Raw genomic sequence first — 14,987 nt, 5'->3', positions numbered from 1 at the left:
TGATGGCTGCTGCGGCACCGTCCCTGTCCTTTGCCTGTCCAGGAGAGAGCTCGTGCGTCCCCTTGACCCGCTACCCCTTGGGGACGCGTGGTTTTAGCCCGGGGACGGGCTGTGGGGACGGCAGAGCGCTGGGGTGGGCTGCAGGGAGGTAACCCCGTGCTCGTCTTTTCTTCCCCGCGGGTGACAGCACGTCGGCTGTGACAAGGAGGTCGGCTCCCTGAAGCAGGATGACAAGTGCGGGGTCTGCGGGGGGGACAACTCCCACTGCCGGACGGTGAAGGGCACGCTGGCCAAGACCCCCAAGCAGCCGGGTGAGCGGGCTGGGCGGGTTTGGGAGCGAATTCGGTCGGGGTCAGCTGGATTCACACGTGGGTGCAAGCGGGTGCGCGTCTGGGTGGGGCAAACCTGCTCTTCCTCTTCCCTCCATCCTTCCTCCCTCCCTTTCAGCGGGTGTTTTGAAGATGTTTGAGATTCCGGCTGGGGCGAGACACCTTCAGATAGAAGAGATGGAGCCAGCATCCCACAGCATCGGTGAGCACGCTGTAGTTCACCTCTCCCTTCACCCTCTACCTCTTTCTTGACCCTATGCTGACAATTCCCACCCAAAAGGTCTTACCTGGGTCATTCCAGTCCTCCAAAGGCAGTGACCCGAGGAAATGACATTGAAACATCTCCTTTCTCCTCCAGCTGTCAAGAATCAAGCCACGGGTAACTTCATCCTTAACGCCAAGGGCAAAGAAGCCAAAAGCCAAATGTTCATTGAGATGGGCTTGGAGTGGGAATACACCGTCGAACGTGGCAAGGAGAGCCTGAAAACCAGTGGTCCTCTGCACGAGGCCATCAGCGTTTTGGTAAGCCTGGTTGATGCGTCCCGTGGGGGTGTTGGGGGTGACCGTCACCCAGCGCTATGGAGAGGGAAGGTGGTCTGAGATGGGATGTTGGAGGTGATGGAAGGACTTTGGTGGAGAAAGGTTGTAGGGCGTGTCTTTAAAACCAGCCAAGAGCCAGGGGCGATGGGCTGCGTGCAAGAATGGCATAGGGACGCGTTGCTTGGGCGCTCGCCTTTGAGTCCGCCTGTATTTTGCTCTGTGCAGCAGTTGCTGATGACTCCACGTCTCCTTTTAGTTATACTGGTATTTGGGGGAGTTAGGGATTGGGTTCCTGGGCAGCCAGGGACGGGCAGTTCTGCACTCCCGTCCATCCCTGTGGCCGGCGCTGGCTTTGGGCGTAGGCTGTGGTCCTGCAGGTCGGAGGAGAGGCCAGGGGCACGCTACGCACGGCTGGAGTTGGGAAGTTTGGGCAGCAATTTTCTCCGCAACTGGAGAGGTCCGTTCCTGAAGGGTAGACTCTGTGTTCAGAGCCCACCTAATTACGTTGGAGGTGGTAACGGGGTTTGTTTCTCCTACTCTGGCGTGTACTCTACCTTGTGGTCATTGCTCGCTTTTTTTTTTTTCCTTTGATGGCCTCCTCTTCCCTTCCTTCTCCCATGGCATCGCTCTTCCTTCACCTTCCCCCTCTCCGATTGTCCTCCCTCTGCCCACAGGTCATCCCTCAGGAGGAGGAGACGAGGAGCAGCCTGATGTACCGGTACATCATCCACGAAGACCTGCTGCCCATGATCGGAAACAACAATGTCCTGCTTGAGGAGATGGATTCCTACGAGTGGGCCCTCAAGAGCTGGTCTCAGTGCTCCAAGGCGTGCGGAGGAGGTAGCTTGCCCTTCGTAGCGACCTACAGCGCGTGCTTGGGAGGTTGCTCGGGTACGTTAGGGAGCGCGGGAGCCCTTTGGGGTATTTCTGGCTTGGAAACGCGCAGATGCTGTTTTAAAGCGTTTCTCCCCAAGGTCAGACATAGGCTGCTTGGAAGCCTGGCGTTCTTCTCCACACCCATACCCGTGTTCTTTGCATCTCTGTGATTTGGGAGATCTACAGCGCGGGAACATGAGTGTTAAAAGCCATTATCGCAGAGCCGGTTAGGGGAGCATTTTAGCCAGATTTCTCATGAAAACAGGCTTACGTGATCATGCGTGCATGCCTCTGGCTGTCTGTCCACGTACTTTCTATGAGTTTTTAATTCGTTGGCTGTTTTTAACCCGATTTGAGCCAACCGGTAGCGATTTTGCAGATGACTCCTCCTAAAGCTTGCATGGAAATAGGTTTGGACACACCAGTGCCGTGCTGCAGGGCAGGTAGCACACGCGAGCTCCTGGCAGAGTCCTTGCTGGATTTTTCCCTCTGGGAGGAAGCAGATGTTGGACCAGAGACCTCCAGAGGTCACTTCTACCCTACCTGACCCTCAAATGATGGAGAAGGTGCTCTCACTTTGTGCCGTGCAGCTCGTGGCTAGAAGATTTTGGGACTTGCAGAGCTGGAAAGCGAGCCCTCGCTGGCTCCCCGGACCTTGCCGCAGCAGGGCTCCTGGCAGGGCTGCAGGCAGCTCACGGTTAAGGCTGGCTTAGCCGCGGTCTGGTCTGCTCCCAAGCAAGCGCAGCTCATCTGGCACGTTATAGCTGTGCTTTGGCCGGGCTTGCGATGTGCTGGGTTTTTTTTTTTTTTTTTCCCCTCCATCTGGAGAAATAAAGCCAAATCTGTAGCTCGCAAAGTGCTCGTGGCTGCGTCTCCACCAGCAAACTGATGTCTTGACCTGGGTTTTTGGGAGAGCGGCTTGAGGGAGGGGGGGGAAGGCTGAGTCTGCTTTGCCCCTCTCCGTGTGTGCACCCCGTGGCAGCCTGGGTGACCCCAGGAGGCTGGGGGGGGGGGGTCCAGCACCCACACGAGCATTCTCTGCAAGCCCGGGTGAAGCACTGCTCGGGTGGCATCTGAGGGCGTGCGTCCCCACCGGGATGCGGGAGAGGGACCAGGCGGGGATGCGGGAGAGGGACCAGGCGGGGATGCAGGAGAGGGATGCAGGAGAGGGACCAGGCGGGGATGCGGGAGAGGGACCAGGCAGGGATGCGGGAGAGGGACCAGGCAGGGATGCAGGAGAGGGACCAGGCGGGGATGCAGGAGAGGGATGCAGGAGAGGGACCAGGCGGGGATGTGGGAGAGGGATGCAGGAGAGGGACCAGGCAGGGATGCAGGAAAGGGATGCAGGAGAGGGACCAGGCGGGGATGCAGGAGAGGGATGCAGGAGAGGGACCAGGCGGGGATGCGGGAGAGGGACCAGGCAGGGATGCGGGAGAGGGACCAGGCGGGGATGCGGGAGAGGGATGCAGGAGAGGGACCAGGCGGGGATGCGGGAGAGGGATGCAGGAGAGGGACCAGGCGGGGATGCGGGAGAGGGATGCAGGAGAGGGACCAGGCGGGGATGTGGGAGAGGGATGCAGGAGAGGGACCAGGCAGGGATGCAGGAAAGGGATGCAGGAGAGGGACCAGGCGGGGATGCAGGAGAGGGACCGGAGCCGGCGGGACCCCCGCACCCGTTGTGCCTCACCACCCGTGCTCTGCTACCCCAGGCATCCAGTACACCAAATATGGCTGCCGGCGGAAAAGCGACAACCGGATGGTGCATAGAAACTTCTGCGACAACAGCAAGAAGCCGAAGCCGATCCGGCGGCGTTGTAACCTCCAGGAGTGCTCCCAGCCAGCGTAAGTCCTCCCCGGCCGGCCGTACCTCCATGGTGGGGGGGGGTGGTATTTGGGGCTGCGTTTGGGGTGCGCCAGCCGCTTCCCAGCGCGGGCATCGCTTCTAACGCCTTCGCCGTGTCCGCTATTTCCCCTCCCGTGGCAGCTGGGTGGCCGAGGAGTGGGGCGCCTGCAGCAAGTCCTGCGGCAAGCTGGGGGTGCAGGCGCGGGCGGTGCAGTGCGTGCAGCGGCTGCAGGACGGCACCAACCGCACCCTGCACGCCAAGTACTGCCCCGGGCAGCGGCCCGAGACGCGACGGCCATGCAGCCGCCTGCCGTGCCCCGCACAGTGGAGGACGGGCGCCTGGTCGGAGGTGAGCTGGGGGGGAGGGGGGAAGCCCCCCGGCTGCACCCCAAGGTCGGGGGAGGAGGGGTGTAGGGGCTGGGTGTGAAGGGTGGGTGCTTACAGAGCAGGCTGGGCTCACAGGGAGGGAGCTAACGGTACCAATAGTCAGCGGTGTTTGTGGGGAAACTCGAAATTAGGCGGGGGATAGCATCCCTCTGCACCCCGGCGGGGAGGGGGGGTTGTTGGAGACGGGGAGGGAAAGCCCTCCTTAGAAAGCAATACCCACCCGAGGAGTCGTCCTACTCGCACGTACCCCTCCGGGGTGGCTGTTGGGGGGTGCCCCCCATCACTGACTGACTTGTCTGTCTGTCTGTCTGTGCGTCTGCCCGGGCGCAGTGCTCGGCGAGCTGCGGGGAAGGCGTCCAGCAGCGGCAGGTGGTTTGCAAAGGCGGCGAGAGCGGCGGGCGCTGCGAGGGTGACAAACCGGAGGCCGTCCAGGGCTGCCACGTGGCCCTCTGCCCGGGTGAGAGGAGGAGGAGGAGGAGGAAGCACTCAGGGGGGAGATGGGCACCCTGGAGTCCATCTTGGGGATTTTTGGGTGGTTTAAGTGCTGGGCCAAGCGGGTGCTCCCCAAGGGACCTCATTTTTAAGGAGACCCCTTAAAACAAAAGAAAATCCCCCACCAAAACACTTTCCTAAGGGATTTCGAGTGCCCCCACCCTCCCGTGGCGGCTGGGCATCGCGGCGCTCTCTCCACAGGGAACCTCTCCGGCATCACCGCCAGCACCGACGCCGGTGACCACGGCACGCCCAAAGGGCAGCAAGCGCCCCAGGATGGCTCCAAAAACCCGGTTAGCAAGATCTCCCCCAGTAAGTGTCCCTGCTCGGGTAAGGGCGATGCTTCCCGCGATAACCCTCCCGAGGGGCTTCCGCAGCTCCCGGTGGGATCCGCAGGCAGCCGGGAAGGGAGGACGTGCATCCAACAGGGATTTCGGGGAGTTTTACTCTCCGCTGCTGCATCCCTGCCGCCTCTGCTCGCGAAGCGTGCTGCTCGGTTGCCATCTCGTGGAGTCTGGGATCTCGCAGTTTCCGCTGCCTTCGGCTGGGCACCGCGTCGCGCTCCCTTCGCCTCCTGGATTTTATGCCGTTTCCTTTCTACCTTGAACTTTTGTCAGCCTCCTGTGTTTACCCAAGCAGGCAGATGGCTTCTGGCTTTTGCCCCTTGCCCCAGGGAAGGGGTTGCTTAGAGCACTGTGGAGCTGGGGCGAGATGCGTCACGATCAGATTTAAGATGCTGGTTTGGAGCATCCCTTGCTCTCTGTTTTTTTTTGTGGTTTTTTTTTTTTTTCTCTTGTGCACAGAAACCTTGAGTGCTTTGGTTTTGTTTTCCAAGTCCCTCACCCTGCTTCCCGTACGAGCAGCAGGGGGTTTGGGGGGGGCACCTCGTTGCTTTTGGGACCATCGGAAAGGTGCGGGGGCGGGAGCCTAACGCCGCCTTCCTCTTCCGCGCTGGCTGACGCCGCTCTGTCCCTCTCCAGGGGAGCCTTGCCTCGGGGACAAGTCCATCTTTTGCCAGATGGAGGTCCTGGCCCGTTACTGCTCCATCCCCGGCTACAACAAGCTCTGCTGCGAATCCTGCGGCAAGAAAGCCTCCTCCGCCACTGGCTCGCCCCCCGTCACCGACCCCGGCGCTCCCGCGGGAACCGCCACTCCCAACCCCGCTACCCCTGCTGCCTGGGGGGGACCCGGTGGGGAGCCCACCCCGGTGCCTCGGGCTGCGACAGCCGCCGGAGGAGGGATGATGCCCGGAGGAGGGATGATGCCCGGAGGAGGGATGCCCGGCAGCGGTGCTTTCCCCGGGGGGCTGCCAGCCCCCAGCGAGCCAAGCAAGGGACAGGCAGGCAGGTAACCCCCTCCGGACCACATTGCCGCGGGGCTGGGGAAGCCTTTCGCCTCCCTCCCTCTCCTCCTCGCCCTCTTTTCCTCTTCCTCCCCCCTTACTTCCAGCGATGGTTTTCACGGGTGATGCTGCCTGGTTTGGAAATGACCCCTCTCACCCAGAAATTCCCAGGAAAACCACTTTTTTCTCATGATCCCCCCCACCCTCCCAATGTGGTATGGGTTTTTTTTGTTTTTTTTTTTTCGGCAGCGCCACGGAAAAAAGGGTGAAAAGTAGCAAAAAGAGCAACAGCGGCTTGGCTGCGGGTAGACGGGCCGCTTCCTTCCAAGGTGCTAAAAGGATTTGGAGCCGGGGGGGGAGGCTTTAATGTTGCTTTTTCCTTCCCCCTGCCCCAAGCAGCAGCAGCAGCACAAGATGTGCTGGAGAAGAGAATCCCGGCTCGGCGGTTCAGCCCCCGGCGCTCGGAGGTAGCGATGGGAGGATGCTGGGAAGCTGGGGGCCAGGCAACCAGAAGGAGGTGGTAAAGAGAGCTGGGGGGCGGGGGGGGGGGATGTCAGAAAAAGCCCAAACTTGCTGCCCTGGGCTGTCCCTGTTGGGGTAGAGAGTTTGGGAAATGTGTCCGGGGGGAAATAGTGTGAAAACCATAGAGCAGGTCCTGTCCTGCACTGTGGGATGGGCAGGAGATGGTCCCAGCAACTCTAACACGAGCAATAAGAAGGTCAAAGACCAAAAAAATAAGTTTAAAAAAAAATGTCTGTCACCCAGCGGTGACTTTTTAGCCAATGCTGCCCTTGGGCAGCCTTGAGCTGAGCGGGATGCCCAGCCTCCCCCGGAGTGCCAGCCTGATCCCGGCACCCCTGTACCCAGGGTCTGGGGGGCATCGAAACGGGGGCGACTGGGAAGCCGGGCGTGGATTTTAGGGGCGGTTACAAAGAAAAGAGAGGAAGAGTCATCCGCGTCCTTTTTGTCGCTTGGGAGGGGCTCAAAGGGAGGTGATGAACGCCGTTAAAAAAATATTGTGCCGCGTACTAAACACATGCACAGCACTTTAGGAGCCCAGGGCTGCATGCGGCTTGCTTGGTGCGGGGCCAGCCGCGGGCACAGGGTCTGCCTGGGGGAGTTACCGTCCTCAAAACCTCCCCGGAGCGGGGTCGGGCAGCCTGCCGTGTCCCCCCTGGCGTGTCCCCGAGGGGGCTGCCGTGGTTTCGGTGCCTCGGGGTGCGCAGCCTCCCGGCTGAGGGCATCCGGCAGCTCCGGGCATCCGGCAGCTCCAGGCGCGGTGGCAGGGGCAAGGTGGGCTCCCGGGGGGAGGTTTTGGGGCCAGAGAGGTGGAGTCCAAGGACGGCAAGGCTCGGCTTACCTGATAGACCGGCTTGGCGGCACAGAGCGGGATCTCTCGGGATCCTGCCCCCGGATCCCCTCCGAGTCGAGTCTGGATGAGCCTTGGTACCCACGGGATCGACGAGGTGCTGGGGGTCTACCAGGCTGGGGTTCATCCCTCGGACTGCTGACGCCACCGCCCTCCGCGAGAGTGCCAGCCTTTATTTCTTTCTTGTGCCAAAGAGAACGCTTCGTTTACACCTCAAGGAGCATCTTCAAGGAGGGCTGGCACCGGTGCCACAGCGCTCTCCTGCTGCTGGGACAGCCCTGGGCTGGCTCGGGGCAGGGCTGAGCTTGCTTTGCCTTTCCCTGCCCAAAGCAAGGCTTTTCTCCTGTGGTCAGCCCCCTGCCCCGGAGCCTTGGAGGCATTGAATTAAAACAAAACCTCTCCCCACCCACCCCCCCCCAAAAAAAAAAAAAAAAAAAAAGGCTGTAATGTCTCCAGGGTGCAGAATATGTGCGTGCGTGCATGCACGCTCACTCCTTCCTCCCAAATTCTCATTTGCGCCCCTCCCCGCAGCGCTGTCCTGGGCGTCAGGGCTTTATTGCGTGAGGAATATTTGCAGCGGTTCCTTGCGATACCTCGGAGGAGAGCTGTGTCTCAGGACTGGCCGAACCCCTTCGCACCCCGCTGTCAGGGTCCCCGGGGTGAGGTGGGGCGGGGGGGATGAGCATTGGGGCAAGGGGGCTGCTGTGCCACGGGTGCTAACCCTCGCCTCTAGCCGAGAGCGGCGGGCGAGATTATTTAAAGCGGGGTGCGATAAAGGCACCCCCCTGCTGCACGCAGATGCTCTTGGGGTGGTGATGCTGAGGGGCCGGGACCCAGCGCTGCTGGGTATTTATTCCAGCCTCGGGCAGGCTGAGGTTGGGTTGCTTCTCGCCGCGCAGACGCCGCGGTGCGTGGAAAGCTGCGGCGTGGGGACGTGGCGATGCGAGGCGCCGGGTCCCAGCAGGGGTTTGGTCCTGCCCCTGGGAGGTGAGGGTGCGCCCGGTCCCCCGCATCCTCCCGGGCCAGGTGGCCGCACCAAGTCATTCCTGTGATGTAACCTCGTCCAGTGTTATGATGATGTATAAAGTTTTGTACATATGAGATTCAGAGCTTTTTAACTTTTAATATTTATTAATTTTGTTGGGTTCTCCTTTTTTTCTTTTTTTTTTTTTTCTTTTTTTTTCCTGGAACTCTAACATAATGTAAAAAAAAAAAAAAAATCCACATCCAAATCTCTGCCTGTTGCTTTATTTGAGGGAGCGGGTGTGTGTGAGGGGGGAAACAGGAGTGTGACCTTTGTGTGGTTGTTGAAATGGATTTCACGCAGCCAGCCCCCGCCTCTTTATTTTATTTCAACCCAGCCGTTCCTCTTTATCAGCCAGCTTCACATACCTGTTTTGAACTGATTTTTTTTTCCCCCCCCCCCTCCCCTTAAATGAGACAAAGAACCCGGCAAAACCCACGGATGTATAAATTGAAAGCACCCTGCCGTGGCTGTAATAACATTTCTTCATTCCCCCAGTTGCTGAGCTTCGCTCTTGCAAGGCTCGTGTATAGCTGCGGCTTGCGGCAGCTTTATGGCACGAGGTATCTATTGCCCGCGTGCAGAACGGCGGCGTCACTGGACTGCTGAGCTCCCGGGGATCCTCCTTGGACAAAACCCACCGTGGGGTTTATCCTGCTGCAGGTCTACGGCGACAAGACCCCCCGCCCCGGGTGCCCGGTCTCGGAGGGCACGATGCTGCGTTACGGGGTTGAGTCCAACCCTGCCAGAGTTTCACTGCTGCTCACCTTCGTTAGCTTGCTTTCTCGTTTGCCTCCTCCCCTTCTGCGTTGCGATACCTTAGGTGAGTTGAAGCGAGGGCGGAAGGCACGTTTCTGACTCCTGGGACGTGGCGTCGGTGCCAGACACCTGCTCTGGCTGTGCCTGCTGCCGTTGCCATCGCAGGAGAAAAACCTATCTCTATATACGTATATATACATTTATATACACACACATAAATATATAGCTTAGCCTTTCCAAAGTAACGGTTCAGGCCAAAGGGAGCCCCTGAGCTCGCACCGACACCGTGGTCAGGTAACGAAACGAAGAGCGACAAACCCGGGGCAGGGCTGAATCCGCGGAACACGCGGCACCGTGAGCGGCGATGCCCGACGTCGGGGTGCGTCTCGGCAGCCACCCCCTTCCCCTGCGCGCGGCGGGGAGGAGCGGCGCCGGACAGGAGCAGCGAGGTTCGGGCGAAGGATTTTGGGCAAGCCCTGATGCAAGGCTTGGCGCTGGTGCGTCCCCGGAGCAGGAGCGCGGTGCCGGGTGAAGGGTGTCCTCTGCACTGGGGGATGCTCGGTGGGTGCACCGCCTCACCCCGTTGCTGGCGGCCGCGGCTCCTGGGCTGCAGGGGCAGGTCTCCGGCTCAGGTCGTGTCCTGGGTGCCGGGGCAGAGCCCGTCGTCCCGCGGTTTGGGGGTGGAGAGGTGCCGGCGGAGGTGCTGGATGAAGTCCGCTTGGGACTGCGGCAGGACGCGGTTAATGACGGACGCGGGGATCCAGCCCTTTGGGAGAGAAAACACCCCGAATTTGGTCCCGCTGGGTCAAAGAGAGTTGGGGCGCCCATCCCGGGGAGGAAGGTGCGTTTGCACGCCGGGGCGCGTACCCCTCGCTGTCCCACGCCAAGCAGCGCGGCGGCACTTGCCTTCAGGTCCATGCTGAGGAGCCAGGTGAAGCGGGTACGGCCGGGGTCCCCCGCCAGCGGCTGCAGGACAATGCAGCTCAGCCGGGACTCGGCCCTGCGGTGGGTGAGGGAGCGGGCAGTTAGGGTCCGCCCTGACAGCGGGGCGGGGGGGGCGATAAAAATGGGGGTAAGGAGATCCCCGAGCAAAAGCAAGAGGGAGGTAGCTCTGGGCGCGCCTCCCTTGCCATGCCCGTTGCAAATATTTATGGCCGCAGCGGTGGTTCCCCCCCGCCCTCCCCGCAGGGACACGGTACCCCCTGACAGTCACTTTTTTTTGGGGGGGGGTGTGTGTGGGGGCTGTACCTGATGCACCCTTCCTGCGAGGGCAGCGGCTCGAGGTGGGTGGCAGTGCCCACCAGGTAGACGGCCGTCTCCTTCCTCCCGCGGTGCCGCACGCTGACAAAATCCCGCTGGCCCACCAGGTTGCCCGGGCTGGGAGCCGTGACTTCGTGCGTCACCAGCGTGTCCGTCCCGACGCGCTGCAGCACCTACCAGAGCGAGGAGCGCCCCGGAGATTAAGGTCCCCGTGGGTGCCCCTCCGGGGACATCCCCGCCGCCCCTGCCCGGGGGACACTAAGCCACCTCGGGGACAGCAGCGTGAGCAGAAGCAGCAGCAAGGTGGGGGCTCGGGGCTGGCACCTGGGGGTAATTAAATCCCAATGCCCTGCAGGCTATTAAAGGGGGAAAGCGGGTGATTTTTGCAGCCTTTTTTTTTAATCGGGGATGGGAGTCTACGCTATTTCTTTTTCCGAAGGGGCAGGGAAGCGTCGGAGCCAGCCCAGGTGAGCTAGGGGAGGCTTTTTTGTTTTTTTTTTTTCCTTTCTTAGGGATATGCTGTGATTTGGGAGCTGAGAAATAAGGCAAATACTCAAAAGAAGCCAAGACAACCCATAAGCTTCCCGGGGGTGCCCCCGCAGCGTGATATATTTGGTTTTGCCTCTTTTTTTTTTTTTTTTTTTTTGAGCTGTCCGATTCCCCTGAACGTTTTCTCGCCTGACATTAAAGTCTGAGCAACGTCAGAGTCCCCCGGCGCAGAAAAACCTCCGTGAACAGGCACCGTGCGGAAAAGAGCCTGGAAACGCCGCGCTGCTCAATGCCGTGCCGGTAAAGCACATCTTGTCTCCCCGGCGTGATATCCCGCTCTTGCAGCAGCCCAGAATTAGCTTTAATCCTTCAGCGATCGCGAAAGCCTCGATAAATACGATTTTTTTTTTCGGATGCTAGCAACCCCAGCGATGCAAAGCCTCGGCCCGTCTGCCCGCGGTGGCATCCATCCCCGCCTTACCTTCACCCGGCTGAGGGTCGGGTTCCACTGGGGCATTTGCTCGATCCTCTCGAACAGCTCCCGGTGCAGCCGTGCCACCGGCACCGCCAGGACCACCTCGACCCGAAACACCTTGCCCAGCCCGGGGAGGGCGGCGCTGGACACGGTGGCCCCGGTGTCCTGGGAGAGCAGAGAGGCTGCGTCAACCCCGAATGCCTCCGGTCCTCTCTATGATCACCGTTTGGTTTACAGTTGAAAGCTACTATATCTAAGTCATGTCGCTGCGATTGTTATTTTTTTTTTTTTTTTAATTTTAAGCTCCTTTCTGGCTAAATTAAACAATTCAGCAAACAGCTTAATGAACAAACACCGTAAATAACAACCAAGTCGCAATCTGCTGGGGTTTTTTTCTGCAGAAATGCTCCTGGCTTTCCCCGCGCACACAATTATCTGAGTTTCCCCTTCCAACCCTTTTTTCCTGCTATTTACTTTGCAGAGTTGCTCGCAAACGCGCCTAACGAAGGCTTGCTCGGAAACCCTCTTTGCCGTGCCCGCTTTTCCGCGGCGCGTCTTCCTGCGCCAGCAGCTCCCCTTCAAGCGGGAGGAATAAGAGAAGCGAATCTCCCCTCCCCAGGCTCATTTCCCTTCCCGAGAGCTTTTCCCGGCGTAAAGCAGCAAAGGCAAAACGCGGCCGGGTTTTACCAGCGTCGTTTCCGCCTGCCAGCTGGTGGGTTGCTGCAGGATGCTCAGCGCTCGCTGCAGGGCTGTTTCTCCCTGGGCGATGTAGGAGCGGTCCACGCTGGAGAACCAGCCAGGGTTGACGTCTCCAGCAAGCTCGGGGCAGGCGGCTGCAGGAGCAAGGCAGAGCGATGTGAAAAAATAAAATAAAATAAAATAAAATAAAATAAAATAAAATAAAATAAAATAAAATAAAATAAAATAAAATAAAATAAAATAAAATCAAACCCCACCCTGGTTTTGCCCGCGCACGTGGCTGCGGGAGCTGGGGCAGAGGGGTTTGCTGACCCCGAGGTTCGGCTCTGACTGTGCAACTGGTCCCCGATGGGTTGGGGGATGGCCTGGTGCAGAAAACCTCGCTGTCAGGAGCATCCCTGGTTCGCTGCCTCTGTGCCGACTGCTTGGAAAGCTTTTTCAAATTGCTTTCCAAATCAACGCCCGGGAACGCTGCGGGACAAATCGCACGTTGCTTGGGTGTTATTAACATTGCACAGGCAGCCCTTGGAGCGAGCCATGCTTCAAACGAACGGATGAGTTTGCCGATTTCTGAGTCTTTAGGTAAGCGGTGGAAACTAGAGACGCAGCAGGCACGCAACAAAAGACTGCTAAGGGCCTGTAACCTCTGCCGAAAGCGTTGGCTGCCGGTACGGTGAGCGAATGCAATTTACCTTCCCAGAACCTCCGCGTCTCCCCAGTGCGCTGTCAGTACGGGGGATGCTTTTAAGCTGCCGGAGAGTTGGAGAGCAGCCCAGTGGTGAGAAGATAATTAACTCTGTCCCTCCAAATAAGGGTCAAATCTCCCGGAGAGGGGTGCATTTTAATACGTGTGTGTGTGTGTGTCCCGATCCCTTGTTGCAAGGGGGTTGTGAGCGGGGCTAGAAAATGCGGTACCCAGGCGCCCGGGCTGAGCTTACCTGTCTCCTTCCCCATCAGCCTCTGAATATAATGGGGAATTTTGGAAGGCAGGCGACGGGATCCTCTTACCACCAGCCCTCTCACGTCCTTCTGTATTGCTGCAACGGCCGTTATCTTCAAGCCTAGGGGAGAGACGCGTGGGCTTTGGTGAGCACGGAGCGTGGGAGGAAGATGCCGCGGTGCCCCGAATCTCTGCTGGAAGTTCATTTGCAGCTGAGACCGAGACTACCCTACGCGTGATGCAACGCGGGAGGAAAATAGATGCATAGATGTGACATTTCCAAGGGAGCGCTTCCCAAGGAGACACCCAGCAGATGCAGACTTAGCATCTCCTTTAGCATCCTCGTTTCTGCCTGTTTTTTTTCCGGAGGTCGCAGAGGAGGCGAGCGGTGCTTACCGGGCAGGCGGCGGAGGTGGTCGTGGGCGATGCCGCAGCACAGCTTGACGGTGGCCCGCAGCATGACGCAGGAGCGGGGCTGCCTCTGGGAGCACGCTGCATCCCCGAGCGCCTTTATAGCCGGCCCGAAGGACGGCACCTGATGATAGGACCCCGCTGCCAGATAGCAGCTGGGAATAAGGAGTACTCAAGGACAAGGCAAGCGAGAGGAGGGGCTGGAGGGAAAGGCACCGCTTCGCTCCGAATGAACGGTCCCTGCCTTTCCTCCTGCCCTGGGCAGGCGGCTGCGAAGGAATTCCCCAGGACATGGCTGAGACGGGACACTTTAATGGTCCCTCGATCGAGGACTGCGGTGGCAAACCCAAGCTGGCAAAGGCAGCTGGGGGGAGGATGGGGTGGGAGGGGAGCGCAACGTGGCTTTGCTCTCGGGGAGCGTGGAAGCTGCTGTTCAAGCCACGCTCATGGAAAGTGGTGCTGCTTCCTACAGAAACTTCACAGAAGTTACGGTGGTAGTTGCTGCTGCTGCTCACTCCTCACGTAACTCCTTGCTTTCCTCTTGCCTACTTTACTCCCTCCTAATCGTCCCCTGCAGACCTCAGTTGCTCATGGTGATGGTGGGACCGCTACATCTTTCGGCGCAAAGTTATTCGGTCCTTCCCCTTGCGTTTTCAATGGCCCCTCTTCAAAGGTTAAATGCAAAACCTACTAGGTCACTCCTTAAAATATAGCCACGCTGTGTTCCTCTGGCCCTTTGCAATGCCAGCTTTTTCAAGTGCTTTGGAAATCCCACTTCATTTTTACCACGGAAAGATTCTTCTGCCTCTCTGTACCCAAGGGGTCGGATGCTTCTGTTTCTCTTAGCATCGCTACGGCTCACCTTCAGTCCCTGAGGCTGCAACTGCCAAAATATTTGGGCAAGGAGGCCAGGAGAGCTTTTTGGCTTTAAAAGGGGTAGGAGAGACTTGCAATCTGGTGTGGTTGTGGCCAGCAGGGTTCTTGCTGGGATGGGAACAGTCCTTCCGCGGCTGCCGTGCGAGCGGTGCAGGCAGCTGCCTGTACAGCCCTGTTCCCCGGCAGCCCTGGGGCTGTCACAGCGGCGATGGGGACGATCTATACAGTATCGCTTGTTGCTTTAATAAGCGTGTTGTTAGGAGTGGAGTAGCAAGAGAGATGCCTGTGGATGGCAGAATAATTATGGCGAAGGGTAATTGAGTAGGTAGGAAAAGCAGTTGTAAGAAATGGCTGTTTTCACCCAAAGCTGACGGAGTTAAATACGGTTATTTGCTCTTTCTGGCTCACAGCGCTGGGTCCCAGGAGCAGCCACCCACCGAAGGGGTGACCCTTGCAGCCCGCCCGGTGTCGGGGCGGCTGAGAAGGGCAGCGACCCCTGCCCGTTCGGGGAGATGGACCAGAGCAGGGGCTTGTCCCCCCGCCACCCTTCACGGCCTCGTCCCACGTGGGAGCTGGGGGCTCCGGCTGCCTCCCCAAACACCTCCTGCGCTGCTGCTATCTTTTTTCCTATAGCAAGCATCGCATCTCTTCAGCACTCCCGCTGTTGGCGGGGATGGAGCGGGTAAAACATTTCCTAGGAAACCCTGGCTCAGGCGGTTCCCATCTCCCTGCCCGAGTCCCCAGCCCCAGCCCTGAGCTTTTCCCCCCAGCTTTTCCTGCAGCGATAACCTCGTGGCCCAGCTGCTGTGGCTTGCACAGCTGTGTCCCGTTGCAGCTTCACAGCTTTCTCCTTCCATTCCTGATTGCTGGGCAGGT

At 59.3% G+C, this 14,987-nt stretch overlaps 2 protein-coding genes across 6 annotated transcripts in view; one reads left to right on the top strand and one right to left on the bottom strand.

The window, feature by feature from the left end:
• The window catches only part of ADAMTS14 (ADAM metallopeptidase with thrombospondin type 1 motif 14), a 34,263-nt gene extending 27,953 nt beyond the window's left edge, over positions 1-6,310 (top strand). For 3 of the 5 annotated variants that reach the window (XM_054832719.1, XM_054832715.1, XM_054832714.1), the window contains 9 exons: positions 188-311; positions 448-531; positions 688-851; positions 1,544-1,760; positions 3,455-3,587; positions 3,730-3,937; positions 4,306-4,432; positions 4,669-4,779; positions 5,448-6,310. In XM_054832719.1, coding sequence (XP_054688694.1) covers positions 188-311; positions 448-531; positions 688-851; positions 1,544-1,760; positions 3,455-3,587; positions 3,730-3,937; positions 4,306-4,432; positions 4,669-4,779; positions 5,448-5,818 — 1,539 coding nt within the window. In that variant the 3' untranslated portion in view covers positions 5,819-6,310. The remainder of the gene's footprint in view (positions 1-187; positions 312-447; positions 532-687; positions 852-1,543; positions 1,761-3,454; positions 3,588-3,729; positions 3,938-4,305; positions 4,433-4,668; positions 4,780-5,447) is intronic. The other 2 variants (XM_054832718.1, XM_054832716.1) reach the window with 1 other exon arrangement.
• Positions 6,311-9,589: 3,279 nt separating this feature from the next.
• Positions 9,590-13,284, bottom strand: LOC129208727 (steroidogenic acute regulatory protein, mitochondrial-like). The gene is made up of 7 exons (XM_054831964.1): positions 13,221-13,284; positions 12,823-12,945; positions 11,873-12,018; positions 11,192-11,350; positions 10,210-10,394; positions 9,868-9,961; positions 9,590-9,727 (listed from the first exon to the last, which is right to left on the bottom strand). Exons 1-7 carry the CDS (start codon positions 13,282-13,284, stop codon positions 9,590-9,592), a joined length of 909 nt encoding a protein of 302 aa, XP_054687939.1.
• Positions 13,285-14,987: the final 1,703 nt, after the last annotated feature.

This window comes from Grus americana, chromosome 7 (assembly GCF_028858705.1).
Source record: "Grus americana isolate bGruAme1 chromosome 7, bGruAme1.mat, whole genome shotgun sequence".
NCBI classification, from domain to species: Eukaryota; Metazoa; Chordata; class Aves; order Gruiformes; family Gruidae; genus Grus; species Grus americana.
This window is presented reverse-complemented; position numbering and strand designations above follow the sequence as displayed.